Source organism: Oryctolagus cuniculus, chromosome 3, assembly GCF_051225735.1.
Source record: "Oryctolagus cuniculus isolate XC-2025 breed Fujian yellow rabbit chromosome 3, ASM5122573v1, whole genome shotgun sequence".
NCBI lineage: Eukaryota > Metazoa > Chordata > Mammalia > Lagomorpha > Leporidae > Oryctolagus > Oryctolagus cuniculus.
In genome coordinates this window covers 181,632,396-181,653,759 of record NC_142869.1, presented here as the reverse complement: position 1 = coordinate 181,653,759, position 21,364 = coordinate 181,632,396, and the positions used below count along the sequence as shown (strand labels likewise).

The window sequence follows — 21,364 nt, the reverse complement described above, 5'->3', positions numbered from 1 at the left end:
AGCTGGGACAGAATCCGGCGCCCGACTGAGACTAGAACCCGGGGTACCGGTGCCGCAGGCAGAGGATTAGCCTAGTGAGCTGGAGTGCCGGCCTCTTTCTCCATCTTAAAACACAGTTTCTTAAGCCAAAGTGTCCCTGGAGTGAGAGCAGCTCAGGCCTGAAGGACAGTCCCCAAGCCCAGAGGAGGGACCCTGAGCTGGAGCCAGGATTTCTGGACAGCCTGAGTGCTGAATACAGTACGACCTCCCGCAGGACTCGAAGGAACGCGCCTCTCTTCCCGGGATTGGCACCGGTGTGCCGTGTCAAGGAGCCATGGCGAGGTGGAGGTTCCCCACGAACTAGTCACCTTGAATTCACCTTCTACCAGGTTTCAGAGCCGAAATGTTGGGTTTTAGGACTTCAGAGTACAAAGAAGGCAAGGAGATAGCCAGTTAAAGTAGAAAAAAGGGGGAACAGGCTAGGGGTAAGGAGAGGAGGGGCTCAGGCAGGGGTTTGAAGCCAGGCCTCGTCCCCTTGAACAGAGGCAGAGTCCTTCTTCAGCTGTTTGTTTGAGCACCACATGGAGCCTGCTGAGGGGGTAGGGACGTGCAGAAAGGCTCCATGGTCAAGTTTACCGCGCGTGCGTTCTTTTGGCAGGTTGGAATGTCCCAGGTGAGGGGCTTTACATCACCTGTGCTTATTTTTATTGGGCCAAGGGGTTTGGGCCTCAGTGGCCTAGCAGGTTCTAACAATGATAATATTAAGACATTTGTACTTACCACTGAATTGCATATTGCAACAGCTATTAGACCTGTGCCAGATTGTCAGCATGTCACTGAAGGGGCACAGTAGCTGCACTATGTTGTCATTGGTCGCCTTTGCATCCTTATTCATTTTATCTCATGAGTGTAAAGACATGATTCTAACAGAGGTCCATGATGGTCACCAACTACAGCCCAAACAAGCTTAAGGACACCTCTCAAAGTAACGAAGAGAGAAGAAAATTATTTTTAAGGCATTTTCAAAGCAATTTGCTTCAATCGCCTATCAGTAGATTGTGCCATTCAATGCTGGTGGATTGCTGAGGCGTTAGGAGACACCTGGGTTCTTCTGGGGTGCCAGGTCATTTATTTATTTTTGCTCTAAATCTACAAATTGAGTCAGTCCTGCCTTCTCTTAGGCTTTCAGTGCCCTCGCCCGTTAATGCTCATGTAGTGCCCAGAGCGGATGAATGGGTCCTGGGGACGGGGGTGTGCAAGTTCTTAGGGATGTTCTCCTTTGAGGAAGACCTTGGTTACTAATTAACCTGCAGTTCTGGTCCTGGGAAGGAGAGCTGAGCAGTCATTTGTGTTTGACATCCATTAACATTTTCTTGATAAGCCAGTAAATAGTTACCAGGGTCTGGGTTGCTCTCTGCAGATTGTGCTCCTCTGCTTTTGTTGCTAGGCTAAGCCGCCCTTCAGAGCCTGTAGGAGCAGCAGCAGGAGGAATGAGGTAGGTTTGTAGTTTCGTGTTCATTTATGTCTGCAGACATATGCGTGCAAGTACATGGAAATGCGTGATCTCCTTTGGCCAAAACGTCCTTGTTAATTTGTTAATCATGAACAAAAATAAGCCACATCCACAGAAAACCTAAAAACAAAATTATGCAAGCACACCAAAACCACAGTTGTTTCTCTTTTTCTTAGTGCTTGTGTATGTGTGCACATGTGAGTGTATTTCTCTGTACCGCGGCTGGTTTTACATGCCTGCTTGTAGATAAACCTGTGTGCTTGCATTTCTATGAGGTGTGATGGCTTATTTGATATGCGGAATGAGGTAGCAGGAAGAAAGTCTTTCTTATTTTGGATATGAGGTGCGAGACGTGGGGAAAAGGAGTTAACATCTGAGAATGAGATCAGAGCATTTGGGGACATTCTTTCTAAGAGAATGTGGAGCTGTGATTGAGGAGTGGTGATCAGAGAGTCAACTGCAATTAGAAAGTCCAGAATCTATTACACTTTTATGGATTTTGTGCATTTATTGATCAAATAATCATTTTAGGGAAGAGCCTGAGAGTGCGTATAATAGTGGGATGTGTGGATGGGCTGGTGTGCATTGGAAAACAGGAGATTTCATGCGGAATCTGGAAGGCAAAGATGTGGTGTCTGGACTGGCAGTCATGTGTGAAATAGAACAGAACTGTCAGGGAGGAAGAGGGGAGGGCCATGGGGGCTTGTTGACCCCTCTGATTGGGTCCCTACTAGCTGCTAGTGTGAGGAGTCAGATGGATTAATAGGTAATCAGGCGGATCCCAGTGGAATTTGGGGTGTAAAATATTTCATTCACTAAAATGTTATCTTTAGCAAGAAAAAACAGGCCACCCTCCTTCCTTTGGAATCTCCAAATTTACCATGAGAATAGCAGGGACCTCTTCCTGAGCTCACAGCTTCTTGTGAAAACAAGTTACCGGGCACGCTTAGCAGGCCAGACAGGATGGAGACTTGTAAATGAGGTTGTTGGATGGTTTTTGTCCAAAGTAACATTAATTTCTCCGCCACCATTTTCCGGTAACACTAGAACCTAGCTAGATTGAGATGAAGAGCAAACGTTCCAACGGGGGAAAGGGAAAGAGGTCAGGGTCAGTCCCCATGGTTCTCTCTGGAGAAGGCTACCAGGAGGTTCCTGAGATAGGTACCACCTGTGGCTTTGGACCTCTGGATCTACAGTCTGTCTACTGGTTTGGTGTCCTGGTGGGGGACAGTGAGTGCATGGGTGTAGGTGGGCAGAGAGAGAAGGAAAAGGAGAGAGACTTTGATTCATTGTGCGGGATAGGTCCCTGTGCCACCAGGGATCAAAGGTGGTAGGAAGACATTCTATCCTGTACCCCGAATTTAAGACAGTTCTTTGCTATTTACAGTTTCAGAAGATGCTTTTTTTAAATGAAGACATTCCTTTTACATGAATTTTGATGAGCTGATAAAATTGCAAACTGCTCTATCAGTGTGGAATACTAAGGAGCAGATGAATTTAGAAGAAATTAGAAACAATTTTCCACAGAGTTAGTTCGAGGCGAGTGGTACAGCAGTTGACGCGCCACTTGGGATGCCCTCATCCCATGTTGGAGTCCCGGGTTTGCTCCTGATTCCAGCTTCCTGCTATGAGTACCTTGGGAGGCAGCAGGTGATGGTTCAAGTACTTACCTGCCTGTCACACACGTGGGAGACCCAGGCTGAGTTCTGGATTCCTGGCTTCTGAATGGCCTGGCCGTGCAGAGTCGTCTCAAGCACTTGAACAGTGAACCAGCAGATGGAGGTCTGTCTCTGGCTTTCAGATAGGTAAAATAAGTAAGTAAAATTGGTTCAGGTGGTAGCTGTGGACATGACGAGGAAGACAGTTCTGAGATTCCTGCTGTGCTGGTCGTGGAAGGCCCCAGCCATCTTCTAGAGATAATCCCTTGAGTTTCATTTGGGGAGACTGAGTGGTAGTTCTGAGGTCACACAGCTGGGTGTGGTCAGGGTTGACTCTTCGATCTCTGCACTTTGGATGTGACCAAACTTGCAAAAAAAATGCATTAGTTGCTCTTTTCCTTCCTATTTTCTACCTAGGTAGGAGACAGTGGGATGCACTAAATATTACTAAGTATTTTTGGGGAAGCACCATTGCATGCTGAACTCCACTTTGAAGTTCTTTTTGGTCTCTATAAAATGAATCATTTGTTTTGCACTGGATATCTTACTTTGTATTACCAAAGAATTTTAAAAGAATGGCCCAGAGCTGCATATACAAATCAGAAAATAGTTATAATTCAGCAAAGAAACAATTAACCCTCTTTCTAGATTAATTTAGATGACCATTTTAATAATTTGTCCCTTTTGTGGCTGACTTGTTGACTTTGCATAGGGAACTGTAATAGCATCAGGATAATGAAGTTTGGCACTTTATATAACCATATAATTCAATAAGAAAAAATATTGTTGAGTCTGCATGATTTATGCACAATAATAATTGTACCTTTTCAGTGAGATTTTCCTTGATCAGCTTAATTAAAACTGCAGCCCTTGGGCTGGCACTGCGGCTCACTAGGCTAATCCTCTACCTGCGGTGCCGGCAGCCCGGATTCTAGTCCCAGTTGGGGCGCCGGTTCTGTCCCGGTTGCTCCTCTTCCAGTTCAGCTCTCTGCTGTGGCCCGGGAGTGCAGTGGAGGATGGCCCAGGTCCTTGGGCCCTGCACCCCATGGGAGACCAGGAGAAGCACCTGGCTCCTGGCTCCTGGCTTCGGATCAGCGCGGTGCGCCGGCCACAGTACGCCAGCCACGGCAGCCATTGGAGGGTGAACCAACAGCAAAGGAAGACCTTTCTCTCTGTCTCTCTTACTGTCCACTCTGCCTGTCAAAAAAAAAAAAAAAATCTGCAGCCCTCACCCTCACATTCCTCTTCTTTACCCTGTTTTGTCTTCCTTCATAGCACTTACATGCTCTTATGTACTGCATGTTTATTTATTTTGTTTATTGTCTCTTTTTTCTTCCTACAAAACATTAAATGCCATGAGGGCAGAAATTTTTATCTCTTTTGTTTGTTGTTGTATAACCAATTCTTGGAAAAATGCTTTGCATGTTAGATGCTTAATAAATAAGTGAATAAGGAATAAATAAGCTACAAGCAAATTTCCCTTTTCTTCAAAGACATAGCTTTGAGAACTTGACAATGAATAAGCATCAATAGCTTGTTCTCCTTGCTCTCCCAGAATTTAAAAAAAGTGTTGTGGGCCAAAAACTTCAAGTAAATTGATCCTGTAGATGTCCACAGGACACCTTAAAACCCCCCAGCTGTGGTGGAGACAGGAATGTTGCATAATTTTTACTTCCTTTGTTTCTATAAGCCTTTTTTTAAAAGAAGATTTATTTATTTATTGAATGGCAGAGTTACAGAGAGAGAGAGAAAGAAAGAGGAAGAGAGAGAGCAAACGAGAGCGAGAGCGAGAGAGAGAGAGAATATCTTGCACCTGCTTAATCACTCCCCAAATGGCTACGACAGCCAGGGCTGGATCAGGCTGAATCCAGGAGCATTGAGCCAAAACCCTTGGTCCATCATCAACTGCCTTCCTTGGCAAATTAGCAGGAAGCTGGATAAGAAGCATGGAGGAGCCAAGACTCAAACTGGTACTCTGATACGGGATGCTGGCATTGCAAGTGGCCGCCTAACCTGCTGGCACATAGTAGTGACCCCTGTATAAACCTTTTACTTTTGTGGTTGTCTTTGGAAGGATGAAGCATCTCCCTCATGTCTTACCTTCTATAATTTGGAAGTCTTTATTACTCATTTTTTTATCTACATGTGTGTCATCTTGTAGGAGATGGCATAGCATTAGCCTTAAGGGCAATGGCTTTGGATTCGAGCGACTGGTTTGAAGACTGGCTATGCTACCAACTCAGGCAACCTTAACTCCATGGCTCAGTTAACTCGTTTGTGAAACAGTGATAATAATCCCTACTCATGAGGTGGTTGTAAGAACCAGATGAAGTAGTCCCTCTAAGTGCTTAGCCTAGCCCAAGCACATTTTAAACATGGTTGGTGAACCAAATGGTAGTTGATAAAATTCTAATTTCATAGAAAGCCGTAGCTTGTGTACTCTGTGGAACATTATAGCATAAAGTATATGGTATGGTTGTATGTTCTGACTGAAGAGTCCAAAGTGCAGGTGTTCAAATTGTGACTTTACTCTCTATCAGCTGTGTGGCATCAGACAGGTTATTAGTGCTCAAAGAAGTTTAATTTCCTTATGGTAAAGCAGGATAGTAGCAGTCATAAACTTGGAGTTGTTAGGAGTATTGCCTGCAATGGATTGTGGAAATCTCATAGCACAATTGTTCAAACTTTGTAATCTGTTACAATCTTTATCATTGCAACTGCACAATTACATGTCAAGCAACAAAGAATATTCAAAGATGGATGACAGATTGTCATGTAGAGGTTTAAAAAATCTCCTGTTTTTTTAAAGTATTTTACACTATTTAAATTACCTCCTTTTTAAATTTTTCATTTTTATTGATCTTAGTTGTTCTCTTTATTCAATACTTCTTTATTTTCTATTTATTTGAAAGGCAGAGAGAAAGAGTGAGAGAGAGAGAGATAACTGCCATCACTGGTGTGCTTCACAAATGGCCACAGTGGCTGGGGCTGGGCCAGACCAAAGCCAAGAGCCAGGAACTCCATCCTGGTCTTTGACGTGGATGGCAGGGACCCAAGAACGTGGGCCATCTTCTGCTGCTTTCCCAGGCACATGAGCAGGGAGCTGGATTGGAAGCGGAGCAGCGGGGGCTTCCTCGGGAGTTCACTAGCAGCTTAACCTGCTATGCCTCAATGGCGGTCCCATCTTGGTTTTTCTTAAACTGCATTCCTAACTGAGGTAGTAGGTGTCACGGTCATGGTCCCTGTGTAGACCAATCAGATAGTGCTGGAGTGGCTGAAGGTGCGGTTGTATAGTTAGAAAGTTGGTATTAGTGTTCCATACAGCAGGTATGAATTTGCCTATATGAAGCCAAAGGGCATTTGATAAGAGGCTCCTAGATAATAAAAGATACCAATGACATTTGACTCAAAAGTTATGTCCACTTCTGGGTATTGGTTATCTATTTGTGGGTAATAAATCACTTCAATCATTAGTAACTCAGAACAACAGTATATATCATATTCCCTCCTAGGGGTTGTAAATGTGGCCGTTGGTGAGCTGAGTGGTGCTAACTCAGGGTCCGTCATGAGGTCAGGGTGTCAGCCTGGACTTCAGTCTCATGAAGCCTGCGTAGAGGTGGAGGACCTCCATCTGAGAAGGCCCACTACCGTGGCCGCTGGTAGAACTTGGGTCTACTCCATCTGTTGGAAATCTCTATAGGCCTGCTTCAGTGTAATGACGAACTGGACGCTGGCTTCTTCAAGAAGTGACCCAAGAGAAAGAGCGAGGAGAAGAGCAGAGCTTTCATAACCTAGGTGGGGAGTAAGGCCATGGCCCTCGCCATGTTATGCTTGCTAGAGGGGAGCCCGTGTGCCCAGTCTGTCTTCCAGGGGAGGTGGTTGCACCTGTTTTTTTCGGTTCCACCTCTTGAAAGAAGCAGTACCAAAGACCCTGCGGACTTATACAAAAAATGACATCCTATGATTTTACTTTAAATTTTATTTACTTTAAAATTTAATTTTGCATATTGGCCCAATGCCCTCTCTGTACTCATCTATAGTGTCTTCATTTTTTTTGTTATATATAATGCCATGAAATCCTTTATCTGTACCTAATGAGTCTCCAATGTGCACATGCATTTATGGGATGAATTTTTATAAATGGATTCTCTGGATTATGGTATAATTGTAATAGTTCTGACTAAAGCTTCATTGAGCACATGGTGGTTTCCTCCTTCACGTGTGGGTGTTGCTTCATAGTGTCTAACAGTGTGGTAATAAACATTTAGAAAAATAAACAGCATGAGTGTAAAGAACAATCTCCCATCTTACAACTATTAGCCAGCATCAAAGGGGGACATAGTCACTTGTCTGGGCATTCTGACAAATTCTCTCCTTCTGGGTGGTTGTAAGGTAACTCTGTGTTATTACTTAATTCAATTATATAAAATACGAAGATTAATAATATTTATGGAACTTTACAAGCAAGATTAATAGTACCGGATTTCTTATCAAGCCTTTGGGAATGTGAGGTGTTGGACAGAGCTAGGCAGGGAAGACTCATGTTGGAGTAATTTATTCTAAGGAAAACGAAGGCAGTCTTCCCTACGGAGAGGCGTCTCCCACAGCTCCACGTTCTTTTGCTTGGTAAGAAGGAATTGCATTTGCTATCAGCAATTTCTTTATCAATGTATGGGAAGCAAGTCCTCTTGTCATCGAAACCTCGGGTGGCAGACTGAGGAAGGCTTCTTCAGACTGGGGAGGGAGGCTGAGGAAACATCGGTGCAGAGGAGAACGGGGATGCAAGCAGGTTTCAAGTCATCCAGGTCAGACAGGCATGAAGGAGGTGTGTGCTCTGCTGAACAAAGCAGAGGTGATTGACAAGGCAGGGGGCGGGGCACACAGGAGGGCAGGGTTGGTGAAGAGAGTAGGTCTTGAGTGGGCGAGACTGCTGTCCAGGGGTCCTCGTGCGTCTCAGGTAATGAGTGAGACACCGGGCACAGGAGGCCATAAAGCACCTAGCAGACAGGCGGTCAAGTCAGGGCAGAACAGCATCGGCAACTGGAATTGGCCAACGCCCTCAGAACCTAATCGCGTTGCAGAGGGCCCCACCTCCTAATACTCTCTTGCAGGGATTATGCTGCAGCACAGGAACTTTGGAGGGACTCAGATATTCAGACCACGGCAGCACGTCAGTGCATAACTTCTGAATACTTTCTGAGATTGCAAATCCTGAGGGATCCCTCGGGAGACCTTAACGACAACCACTGGCCAGGAAGATGCACCGTGTGCCTTCTGTTCTGGAATTCAAGTGTTTATTTCACCAGCTCTCCCCTAGACTGTGTGTGTGTGTGTGTGTGTGTGTTTTTAATTTATTTGACAGGTAGAGTTATAGACAGTGAGAGAGACAGACAGAGAGAAATGTCTTGCTTCCGTCAGTTCACTCCCCAAATGGCCGCCATAGCCGGCGCTGTGCCAACCGAAGCCAGGAGCCAGGTGCTTCTTCTTGGTCTCCCATGCGGGTGCAGGGCTCAAGCACTTGGGCCATCCTCCACTGCACTCCGGGCCACAGCAGAGAGCTGGACTGGAAGAGGGGCAACCGGGACTAGAACCCGGCGCCCATATGGGATGCCGGTGCCCCAGGTGGAGGATTAACCAAGTGAGCCACGGAGCTGGCCCCCTAGACTGTTCCCACCTACACACATACACACACACACACATACACACACACACACGTTTGATTCCAGATCAGGGGTAGGAAATGTACAAGTGGAACCTAGGATATATGTTATACCAGGAAACAAGAAAATAATTGAAGCTGCTAGGGTTACATCAATGGGACTCCTTATTTGTACCAGTTTTAGTTTCAGGCCCTCAGTATGTTAACATCCATGAGTATTCAATCAACAATATCCAGACTGTGGAGAAAATCTATAGAACAAAGCCTATTGATTAAAAAAACCCTTAGACACAAATCAATGGCAACACAGAAATCTTCATGCATCCATAGGAGAGTAGAACAAACAAAAAGTTCATCAGATGCAAGGGACACTTCAATATTGACTAAATATTTGATGATAGTAAGAAGCTATTATACATATTTTTTAGGTGTGACAATGCCATTCTGCTTGTCTTTTGTAAATTTTCTTACATTTTAAGGAAATACATCTCATATGTTCAGATTAAAGCTCTGAAACTCCAGGATGGCTTCAAAATATCCTAGGGCTAGGGGTGTGACTAGGAATAAAGACAAAGTGGCCATCAGCTTATTTTTTAACTTAGGCGATGGGCACATGGAGGTTCAGTTTGCTATCTTATTCATTGTCCACACTAGATCTTTCCTATTCAAAATCTGCTAGCTATGTATTAAATAAACTTCATGTATTCAAATCTGTTTTTTTTGATAGATGGCAAGAAAGAAACTGAAGAAATTCACGACTCTGGAGCTTGTGCTCAGCACTCTTCTGCTTGCGTTGTTCATCATCACTGTTCCTCTGTTTGTGCTTTTAGCCAAAGGTCCCACGCAGTCGAAAGGTAACAAGTGACTCTGGGCTTCTCCCTCTCCATACTGGTTAGGTCAGAGCAAAGCTCTCACTCGTGTTAGGAAAGGGGTGCGCTGCGTCCACTGGAGTGTGTGTGTGTGTGTGTGTGTGTATACATGTGATGGTGTGTGTGGGTGTGTGTGCGTGTGTGTACCTGTGATGGTGTGTGTGTGTGTACATGTGATGGTGTGTGTGTACATGTGATGGTGTGTGTGGGTGTGTACATGTGATGGTGTGTGTGTACATGTGATGGTGTGTGTGTACATGTGGTGGGGTGTGTGTGTACATGTGATGGTGTGTGTGTACATGTGATGGTGTGTGTGTACCTGTGATGGTGTGTGTATGTGTACATGTGATGGTGTGTGTGTACATGTGGTGGGGTGTGTGTGTACATGTGATGGTGTGTATGTACATGTGATGCTGTGTGCGTGTGTGTGTACATTTGACAGTGTGTGTTTGTACATGTGACGGTGTGTGTGCGTGTGTGTGTACATATGATGGTGTGTGTGTACATGTGATGGTGTGTGTACATGTGATGGGGTGTGTACATGTGATGGTGTGTGTGTACATGTGACGGTGTGTGTGTACATGTAATGGAGTGTGTGTACATGTGATGGTGTGTGTGTACATGTGATGGATGTGTGTGTACATGTGACGGTGTGTGTACATGTGATGGTGTGTGTGCGTGTGCATGTGTGTACATGTGATGGTGTGTGTGTACATGTGGTGGTTTGTGTGTGTACATGTGATGGTGTGTGTGCATGTGTGTACATATGATGGTGTGTGTGTACATGTGATGGTGTGTGTTGTGTACATGTGATGGTGTGTGTGTACATGTGATGGTGTGTGTGTACATGTGATGGTGTGTGTGTGTGCGTGTGTGTGTACATATGATGGTGTGTGTACATGTGATGGGGTGTGTGTGTACATGTGATGGGGTGTGTGTGTGTGTACATGTGATGGTGTGTGTGCGTGTGCATGTGTGTACATGTGATGGTGTGTGTGTACATGTGGTGGTGTGTGTACATGTGATGGTGTGTGTGCATGTGTGTACATATGATGGTGTGTGTGTACATGTGATGGTGTGTGTGTACATGTGATGGGGTGTGTGTGTACATGTGATGGGGTGTGTGTGTGTGTACATGTGATGGGGTGTGTGTGTACATGTGATGGGGTGTGTGTGTGTGTGTGTACATGTGATGGGGTGTGAGCGGATGTTGCATTTCATGGAACACAAGTACAGCATTGGCAGTAGGTATTTATTGTAGGTTTTGATGTCTGACATTTTCATTTCCCAATTTAATTAGTACATTGCAGGATTCGACAATTGACACTTGAAACAATGTTTACTGAATGGTATTGGATGATTATAATCATGTTAATCATGAAAATTAGCAACACTCTTGTGTGAAAGGCAGTCAGATAAGTATATTGGCAACAGATATAGGCTCTTTTATTTATTTTTTAAGGAAACTACCTGAATTATTTTATTAAAAGTTTATTGAATTGTTTTATTCCCAAAGAGGGACTAGACTGTGCTATTCTTCATAATTTCTTATCTAATTTATTCAGGAGCAACTAAAACCCTAAAGCAGAGATTGGTGCAATATTTAATTCTTTAATTTTTTTAATTTGCCACTTTTTCTATTTGAAAATCCAATGCAAAGAAAACCACTTAAAAACTTCATTATTGTGACGTAAGCCATTATGAATTTATTGCTGAGTTCCCTGACTTTCTAATTTCAGATTCTGTCGAGTGCCCAGTGGTAGATGAATCGGAGCGGATAAACTGCATCCCTGACCAAACACCGACAAAGGTTTGAGTTATGGATCTTGTTTTGCTTTTAAGATTTATTTATGTATTTTAAAGGCAGAGTAACAGAGAGAGGGAGAGACAGAAAACTCCCCAAATGGCCAGAATAGCCAGGGCTGGGCCAGGCCAAGGCCAGAACCGGGAAATCTATCCTGGTCTCTCACATGGGTGGCAGAGATGCTCGGTGTTGCCTCTATTGCCTCCCAGATGTGTTAGTAGGAAGCTGGATTGGACGCAGAGCAGCCAGACTCAAACTAGGGACTCAGATATCAGATGTGGATAACTCAAGTGGCGGCGTAACCTTCTGCACTGCGATGCCCAGTATGGATATTGTTTTCATTTAAGAGTCCATGCCGTTTTTTACCTGCTTGTAACGCTCAGAGAATTGTTTGTTTTTTAGTCATTAATGTTTAAGCAAATTAATATTATCTCCCTGCTTGTTATGACAGTGTAGCTCAGGAGAGGAAGAGCTAAAAATTCCCTTCCAGATCCAGCAAATAAATTCACAGATTTCTCAGTCAAATTTATATTTCAGATAAATAATGAGTAAGATTTTAGTGTAAGTATGTCCCATGTGAGATTTGGGACTTACGAACAGTGTATTTGTCCTTTATCTGGCAACACAACTTGATCCCTAGCTCTTATAGACTATGCCCCTGTGTCTACTGTTGCCTTCTGTCTCACGTTCTCATTCCAAAATTCTAGAAGGTTGTCTAAGATCTACCATAAAAATTCATACACGTCGATAAAATATGACTTAAAATAAGGACACAGTTTCAAGAGTCATGTTTTTTGTTGGAAGAAGATTAAAATATCAGAGTAACGATAGTGCAGGCACTGGGGCGTTTACTTAAGTCCAGAAACAGAGAGAGGTCTTGGTCCTCTGCTGCAGTGCCGCTAATTATCACGATTGCACAGGGCTCTGCACAGACCATCTCAGTCTCCTGGTACCTTGAGAAGGGTGACGGGATCTGAATAGAAACAGCATGCAGCCTGCCTCTGAGGGAAACCCCCTGACACAGACGGCAGATCTGCGTCAGAAGTGGAACGGACACTTGCTGCATGCCACGCTTGGATGTGTCACCACCACACCTACTGCTGTAGCCATGTTATTCTCAGTGGGCTCCCATAATTCATCATTTCCAGACAGTTGCCTTTTCTTGGTTTTCCTAAAAGTCTTTTATACCAAAAGATATTTTTCCTTTCCTATTAGATGATAAATCTGCCCTAGTGGGTTACTTTTCTTGGGGACGTGGGATAAGATGAAGGCAGGTGTGAGTATGGAAGACAGATACATCAGAGTCATAATCTTGGTTATCTCTTTAGGCAAAGGTCAATGAATGAAGATAGGAAAATGAATGAGGAATGAAGTCTCAGTCCAAAAGCCCAATACTCTGAAATATCCAGGCGCTTGGTGTCTTGCAGCCCAAATTCTGATAATCAATATAATTTCCCATTTTCACGAGCCTTTTATTATTGGGGAGGTTATGTAGGTAGGAATGTGCCTGGATGTGTTGATAAAACAGCCAGGAGCCCCAGGCGACTGTAATAGTGTAAGGGAAGAGAATAGGAGGAGTTGAAGTCATGATGGAAAAGGAAGAGTTTAGACTCAGAGAGAGGAGGCTGTCTTTGATGTGCCCCTGACAGCTAGGAACATGAAGTGATCCATGTAACGGACAAAAAGTAAGAGGAGTAAGGACTTGGAAACAAAGGTGAAAGAACATAGAATAGGTAAAAGAGAAAGTGAATTTCCTGCATGGTGCCAAAATCAAAGATAAATAGGATTTTAACAGATGGAAGGAATGGACCATGACTTCAAGAGAGAAGAGATAATATACACAGAATTACAGAAGAGTAAATCATGGGGCACATACAGAACATATTGAAAGATCCCATATGGCCGACATACAGGGTAGGTACAATGAGAAGAGAAGACAACGTCTGAGATTAGAGGTAGGTAGAGGACTGTCAACATGCTGCTTTGTCAATAGGAATAGGAAGCTGTGGTCTAGATGCGTTGTACCTAAACAGGACGTTAGTGCACTAGGTATACAGAGTCCATGCCTGCCCATTTCCTTGCTCGTATCATTCAGTGCCAGGGAACTAGTTAGCTGGAAACCCACCAGAAGACTAATGTATTCTGAATATGTATATTCTTCTACAACACCCATCCTGTAATTGGGCATTGGCAAACTTAAGATGTTATTACTGCCACAGTAATGTATCTTTGGTGTTTTATCATAAGGAATTTTAATAAATACCTGTAATTAAGTTTTTAAATTTAATTTTATTTATTTGAAAGGCAAAGTGACAGAAAGAGGGAGAAGCAGAGCGAGAAAATGAATTTCCATCAATTAGGTCACTCCCCAAATGGCTGCAATGCTGGGACTGAGCCAGGCCAAAGCCAATAGCCTGGGACTGCATCTGGATCTCCCATGCAGGTGGCAGAGGCCTGAGCACCTGGGCCGTCTCCCACTGCTTCCCCAGGCGCATTATCATGGCGCTGGATCAGAAGCACAGCTGCTGGGACTCTAACCAGTACACATATGGTGTCTCAAGTGGCAGCTGAGCGTGGTGTACCACGAGACTGGACCCTGTGATCAAGATTGTGGTGCCATTAATGACCTTTGGCTTCTTCTACATGTTGTGCCCAAGTGACTTGCTCTATGATCTTGACATGCTCCTCTTTCTGTAAAATTTTAACACATAAATTCGTACATGTTTATGGGGTGCCATATGCTGTTTCAATACAACTTTTAATTGTGTGCTTCCCAAATCAGGGTAAGCATATCTGTCTCCTCAAACATTTAACATTTGTTTTGATGGAAACACTCAAAATCCTTCTAGTTTTTTTCCTTTTAGATAAATAGATAGTACAAAATCACTATTTATAATAACCCAACTGAGCAGAATACCAGAGTTTCTTATTCGTACCTATAACTAATCAGCCCTTCTCTCTCTAAACCCCTCCCTCCTCCCTGTTCCCCCAGCCTCTGGTAACTGTCATTATGCCCTAAGTTCTATGAGATCAGCTTTTTAGATTCTACATATGGGCGAGACCACGTTGTCCTGGTATTTCTGTGCTTGGCTTACTTCTTTTATCATAGTGGCCTCCTGCTCCCTCCCTGTTATTGTAAATAACCAGGTCTCTTCCTCTCAATGGTTGAACAGGATTCCAATTCCACTGAGTGTGCGTGTGCTTCTCCTGTGCACTCTGCACTCTCAGAGATCAATACTGGTACCATCCATGACGTGGTTCCTCCTAGAAGGCATGTCTGTTCACTCTGATGCCTGCTTATGTATCCTGGAAACTAGATGCAGATCCAGCTGTTGTTGCGAGGATGAGTCAGTGGATGAGGATATACGAGGGTACTTCAACAAGTTCATGGAAAGTAGAGTTAAAGATAAGTTTATTCTGGTGCAAAATGTTTTGAAATCCATGCATAGTGTTTTTATCATGTGCATTCCACACACACTTATTAAAGTCCCCTTGTATTCGTGTGGCAGGAGGAGGATGAGAAGAAATTATGAACACCATAGAAGAGCTAGGCAGGATGTTCTGATAATGAGGTCATTACTGTATCATCTTCTCCTACTCTCTACACACTCTCTGATTATGTGTAAAAGAACTAACAGTATCTGGTTCTTCGCAGATGATTTTTGGTTGTAGATCCTATTGTTTATTATAATTTGAAACATTCATTTTAAAGGCATAGAGCAAGAGCAAGGCTGAGAGAGAGAGAGAGGGAGAGAGAGAGCTATCTATCTGCTGGCTCACGCCTAAATGCTCTCCACAGCTGGATCTGGGCCAAAACAAAGCCAGGAACTAGGAACTCAGTCCAGGTCCCCGACTGCGTGGCAGGGACACACCTGCTACCTCCTTGGGTGTGCATTAGCAGGAAGCTGGGATCGAGAGCAAAGCCTGGACTTGAGTCCAAACACTCTGCTATGAGACGCCAGCGTATCAACCTGTGGCTTAACCTCTGAGCCGAATGATCATCCCTCCCATTGTTTTTTGATCCCCATAATAAGAGGCAATCCTCTATACAGAACAGAAGAGAGCAACCTGTCAAGCCATCCTGAGTTCTCTATGGAGGATTTGTTTGGAGACAATGGACCTCAGGGTCCCTTGTCTGGGTCTCAGAACAAAAGATCTCTCAGGCATCTAACTCTAGTCCTGAAGGCAGGCTTTTGTCTGGGGGTTAAGATGTCACTTGAGACATCCTCATCCCGTATCCAAGTGCCTGGTGTCAAGTCCCAGCTCTGCTCCCAATTCTAACTCCCTGAGAATGCACACCCTAGGAGGTAGCAGCTGACAGCCCAGGTACTGGAGTCCCCGCCACCCCGTCAGAGACCTGGACTGAAACTTTGGATCCTGGCTTTGCCTGACCCAGGTTTGGCTGCTGCAGAATGAATCAATGAATGAGAGCTCTCTGTCTCTTTGCTTCTCAAATAAGTAGTTGAAAAAGAGATCCCTATTTACAATAAATGAATGAATGGATCAGTCAGTGTAGTCCTGGTATTTTGCAGTCACTTCCTGACATTGCTTCTGAATTTGATTCAGATTGTGTGTGTGATTAAAACTGCTTTCTTTACCGTCATATGGCCATCCTGTTTCTGCCTAACTCCAGTGCCTGTTGGAGTTCATTCTGAGTGGTGAGTGGCATTCAGACGTCACACTCTGCTAAAGGCCCTGTTTAACCCTGCGCCTCTAAGGTGTCACTTAGGTTGTACTCCCAGGAAGATTTTAGAGACAACTCTTTTCTACATGACAGCCTATCCTTTCTGCCGCCCTAATGAAGACATTTATCCCCAGGTCCAGAACTCAGAAAGTTCTCATTGATGGCAAAGGGCAGAAATAGGTAGTCAAATGTCAGATAGCCAGCTCAGGAAAGAGATCGTGGGGAATCATTTCAAACACTTTGATTTTCTGGGGCTAGTATGTACTGCAAGAACATGGAAGAGCAGGTTTACATACTTAAAATAAACTCACATGCCTTGTCATCACTGCAATATGATTAAGCTGAGAGCAGTCTAAAACTATGAGTTTTCCAAGGATTATATTAATATAAATGGTAATTTTAATGTTGATATTGAGGTAATTATATATATCATTCCTTGTTATCTTTTATGGCATGCATACTGCCTAATAATCTATCATTTATTTCACATACGATGTCTTTCCAAATTCCAGTTTCTTATCAATGTATTTAAGGAATCAAGTTTTGTGATAGGTCAGCAAGAAAAGTGCATTTTGCTAAGATCATCTTGAGTCTCCACCCTTCAGTTAAGAGCCATTATGTGGTGCCAGGAGCTGTAAAGTCCTTGATGCAGACTTTAGTTTATGTTCATGCCTTAAATTGCCAGAGCAGTCATTGGGCAAGGTCATGGTAGGGACAGGGTTCTAGGTTCTGCCTTGGCTCCTGAAACACTCCATGTGACTTTGTCACTTTCCATACATACGATGAAATTCTTATCAGAGAAATGAGGCAAGGTGCACGTAGATACATTTATTCATTAGACAGATGATGATGGAACACACTACTAAACTATGTGGCTAGAAAGATGTTAGAACAGTGACCACTGAGGGAAAAGCTTTTGGAAACTGTTGCAGTCTGATTTGGGGTACTAGGAAGTACAGATCCTGGCATGGAGAGGTGGCATCCTTGTTTAAAAGTTTTTGTCAGGCCTCACCTTGGGAAAGAATGAAGGGACCAGGTCAGCTTTCAAAATGTGACCCAAGATACACATAGAACAGTCTGTAACGAAGATATTTACCGAGGTGGATTAATTTTATTCACTCATTTATTCAAATTTGCAGCACATTGACATAGCCAGGAGACATTTTGGTGAATATAGAGTGATTTGAAATTTTAAAGTATTATATGTTTTCATATTCTACAATTCCCACTTCCATTTGAAACCATGATAAGATCCTTCATTCTCTGCATTGTCCTTGCATGGAGACTTTCTGGTTCTATCTTGTGTTCACAGCAGATCCTCCTGACATTAAAAAAAGTCTTAATTACCTATCAGAACAGAGGCCAAAAGAGATACAGAATATGAAGGTGATTGAAAATGAAACTCGATGAAGGGCGGGATGGGAGAGGGAGTGGGAGAGGGGAGGGCTGCGGGAGGGAGGGAGGTTGGGGGGGAGCCACAACAATACAAAAGTTGCACTTTGTATCACATTTATTAAATAAAAAAACATCAGGAGGAAAAAGCCATTGTAATTCATAAACTGTACTTTGGAAATTTATATTTATTAAATTAAAGTTAAAAAAAAGAGATACAGAAATTGAGTCCTTTAAAAATGTACTTGTATTTGGAATCTCGTTTATTTGAGGTCATGTGTAAGGCTTGTGGGATTACCTTCAGGTCACTGCAAAGGGATTCTGAGCAGGGGTGAGTGACTGAGAGCCCTGCTCATGCACATTGGCTCCGCACTCACTCCATGGTGGACCAGCACGCCGGTGGTCTTAGTCCATTTGTGTTGCTATAGAAAATGCCGGAGACTCAGCAGTCTCTGCTCCTCCACTTCCGATCCAGCTCTCTGCTGTGGCCTGGGAAGGCAGTGGAGGATGGCCCAAGTCCTTGGGCCCCTGCACCCACATAGGAGACCTGGAAGAAACTCCAGGCTCCTGGCTTCAGATTGGCCCAGTTCTGGCCATTGTGGCTATTTGGGGAGTGAACCAGTGGATAGAAGACTCTCTCTCTCTGTCTCTCTCTCTCTCTCTCTGCCCCCCCACCCTCTGTAACTATGACTTTCAAATAAATAAAATAAATCTTAAAAATTTTGTTAATATAAACAGAATAGATTTCATGTGTTTCATAGACACAATTCTAAGAAGATAACCATACATTTTACCTAGACAATATTATGTCTGGCAGTAAAAATGATTAACTTCATTTTTTTCATTCTTACTGGTTTTCTTTCTTTTCTTGTCTTTTGTCTTGTTGAAACCTCCAGTATACTTTTAAATTATTAGCTGTTAGGCATGGGTTAGTCGTCTTTCTAATAAAAAAAAATGCTGCTAACCTGTCACTATTTAGTAAGATGCTTAATTATTGGCTTTTTGTGGATATCCATTTTCACACTCAGGAAGTTACTTTTTATTCCTCATTTGCCAACAATTTTGTCATGAATATCTGAGACTTTAAATAATTATATGATGCACTTTCACTAGTAAGTTATTATGATAGGTTACACAAGTGAATTTTCTAATTTTTTTAAAAGATTTATTTATTTATTTGAAAGTCAGAGTTACACAGAAAGAGAAAGAGGCAGAGAGAGAGAGAGAGAGAGAGAGGTATCTTCCATCCGATGGTTTACTTCCCAGAAGGCTGCAATGGCCGGATCTGTGCCAATCCAAAGCTAGGAGCCAGGAGTTTCTTCCTGGTCTTTCACATGGGTGCAGGGGTCCAAGGACTTGGGCCATCCTCCACAGCCTTCTCAGGTCATAGCAGAGTGCTGGATCAGAAGTGGAGCAGCCGGGACTTGAACTAGCGCACATATGGGAGGCTGACACTGCAGATGGTGGCTTTACCCACTACGCCACAGGAGCAACCCCTGAATTTTCTAATATTAAAGGACTCTTGTATTTCTAGAAGCAACACTACTTGGTCATTTATGTAGTGTATTGCTGATTTCTGTTGCTGATGTTGCATGTGCTTTTTTCTTTAGTTTCTGTATTTAGGTTCATGTGTAAGACTCAACTCTAGTTCTCCTTTTCCTTCGTGTGAGTTTTTGGTGTAAAACACCTTCTTTGCTTCTGCTCTTCTCTCTTTTTCAAGTGTTAAGAGATTTTGGGAGTTGGAGGCGGCTAGGAGATGAATACAGTAAAGTGCGACTGGAGCTTAAACAGTGGTTTCTCTCCATTCCTGAGCCTTCTTCCATCCTTGTGTTAGTGTTGGTGCCGCAGCCCATACCCAGTGGTCTCTGTGTATCCATGGGAGGTGTTCCAGAACCTTTCAATGATACAAAAATCTGAAGATTTGGTAAAAATGGCATGGTATTTGCTTACCACCTTTTAATCCTCCTGTGTACCTTAAATCATCTTTAGATTACGTATAATACCTAATACCCTGTAAAAGCTAAAACAGTAGTTGTCATACTGTATTGTTTCAGGAAAAAATATGAGCATGTTGAGTACAGATCCAGTATATTTCTGAGTATTTTCTATGTGCTGTTGATTGAATCTACAAAGGCAGACCCCATGAATGGTTTCCACTATATCTTCATTAAGTAAAAAGCAAAGTATCTTTACATCCTCTTCTACTTCACTGACAATTACTGAGGGATCTCTAGAAATATCCCATTATATGCTATCCTCCTTTATTTTGTGATTTTTAAAGATTTCTACATGTATTTTAAATCTTTATTATTAGGTATGTAACCAATTTGAGCGGTGATGTCACCATGGTGGCTTGAAATTTTGATCATCAGATCATAACAGTTTTTTTCAGTGCTTTTGTGAGCTGAAGTTTTGGTTGTATGATTTATAAGAAGCTTTTAATTGGGTTTATTTTTCAATGTAATTTATATGTGTCTTTTAAGTGTTTCAACAGTGTGATAATTGCTGTGACTTTGTTTTTCCTAATATTTTGTCTTTTTCCTTTAATTTGTTCCATTTTTTTCTAATGTACTACTTCTGGCCCCATTCTTTGCCTGCTTCTAAAACTACTTTTTCCCCTCAAGACAATTTGATTTTATTTTAAAACCAGAATGACAGAGACAAGGATAAAGGAGAGAAATCTTCAGTCTACCAGTTCACTTCCCAAATGGCCACAGTGGCCAGGGATGGGCCAGGCTGAAACCAGAGACCAGGAACCGCATCCAGATCTCCCACGTAGGTGACAGAGCCCAAGCAATGGGGTTACTGTCTCCAGGTGCATTAACAGGGAGCTGGACTGGAAGCAGAGTAGCTAAGACATGCGTTGGCACTCCGATGTGGTTTGCTGAAGCCACACTTGGTGGCTTAACTCACAGCACCAAAATGTCGGTTGAGGATTGCTCCGCTTCACCTCTGCCCTCAATGCGGTAGTTACACCTGCTGTGTTATTTTGGCAGTATCTGTTAGATTTTAATTCTCATATTCAGCCCTAGCAGTGTTTTGCCCTGGCTCTAATTCTTCTGTGCACCGTCATCCTCCTGACGGCACCATCCTTCCTGGCCTCCCTCCACCACTGTTTTCCAGGCATCCGGTGCTTCACTCCCATCTGGCATGTCATGCTCTGCTTCTCCTCCCACAGTTCACAGTCGCTGGGCCCCATGGCAGGCAGGGTGGGCGTTTTCCAGTTGGCCAACTTTCCTTCCTGCTTTGGCCACTTGATCTTTGCCCTTTCCAGTTAAATAAAAACCTTATTAAGCCCTGGAGAGTGTACAGAGGTCCTTCGGCTTGACACCCTTTTCAACACCCTTCTCTTCTGTCACACTCAAGTTCCATATGGACAGATTTTGCAGAAAAGAATGAACTCGTCCCTGCTGGCTACAGCTGAGTGCTCGGCCTCTCATGGATCCTGCAGTGACGTTAACCATTACAGATCTTGCTTTCCACCTTTGATTCGGGTTGAGCATCCCTAATTTATAAATCTGGAATCCAAAATGCTCAAAAAACCTGGAACATTTTGAGTGCTGCATGCTGGCATCAGTGGGAAATTCTACACCAAGAAGCTTTATTTCAGGCACAGCACTCTTATAAAATCATGATATAATATAAAATTGCCTTCGGGCTATGTATGTAAGATTTATCATGAATCAATGCATTTCATGTTTACATCATTTCACATAACAGAAACCCAGTCTGTGTTGGCTATCTGCAAAAGGCAGCATTTGATTGAGTCTGATTATACAGCTAAGCAAAAAACAATTTTTGGCTCT

The 21,364-nt window shown here is 43.3% G+C and overlaps 1 protein-coding gene across 1 annotated transcript in view; it reads left to right on the top strand.

The window, feature by feature from the left end:
• The first annotated feature begins 1,364 nt into the window (after positions 1-1,364).
• The window catches only part of LOC149127640 (maltase-glucoamylase-like), a 46,039-nt gene continuing 26,039 nt past the window's right edge, over positions 1,365-21,364 (top strand). The window contains exons 1-3 of the mRNA XM_089329636.1: positions 1,365-1,474; positions 9,537-9,663; positions 11,418-11,488. Of these exons, the coding sequence (XP_089185762.1) occupies positions 9,537-9,663; positions 11,418-11,488 (198 nt within the window). The 5' untranslated portion in view covers positions 1,365-1,474. The remainder of the gene's footprint in view (positions 1,475-9,536; positions 9,664-11,417; positions 11,489-21,364) is intronic.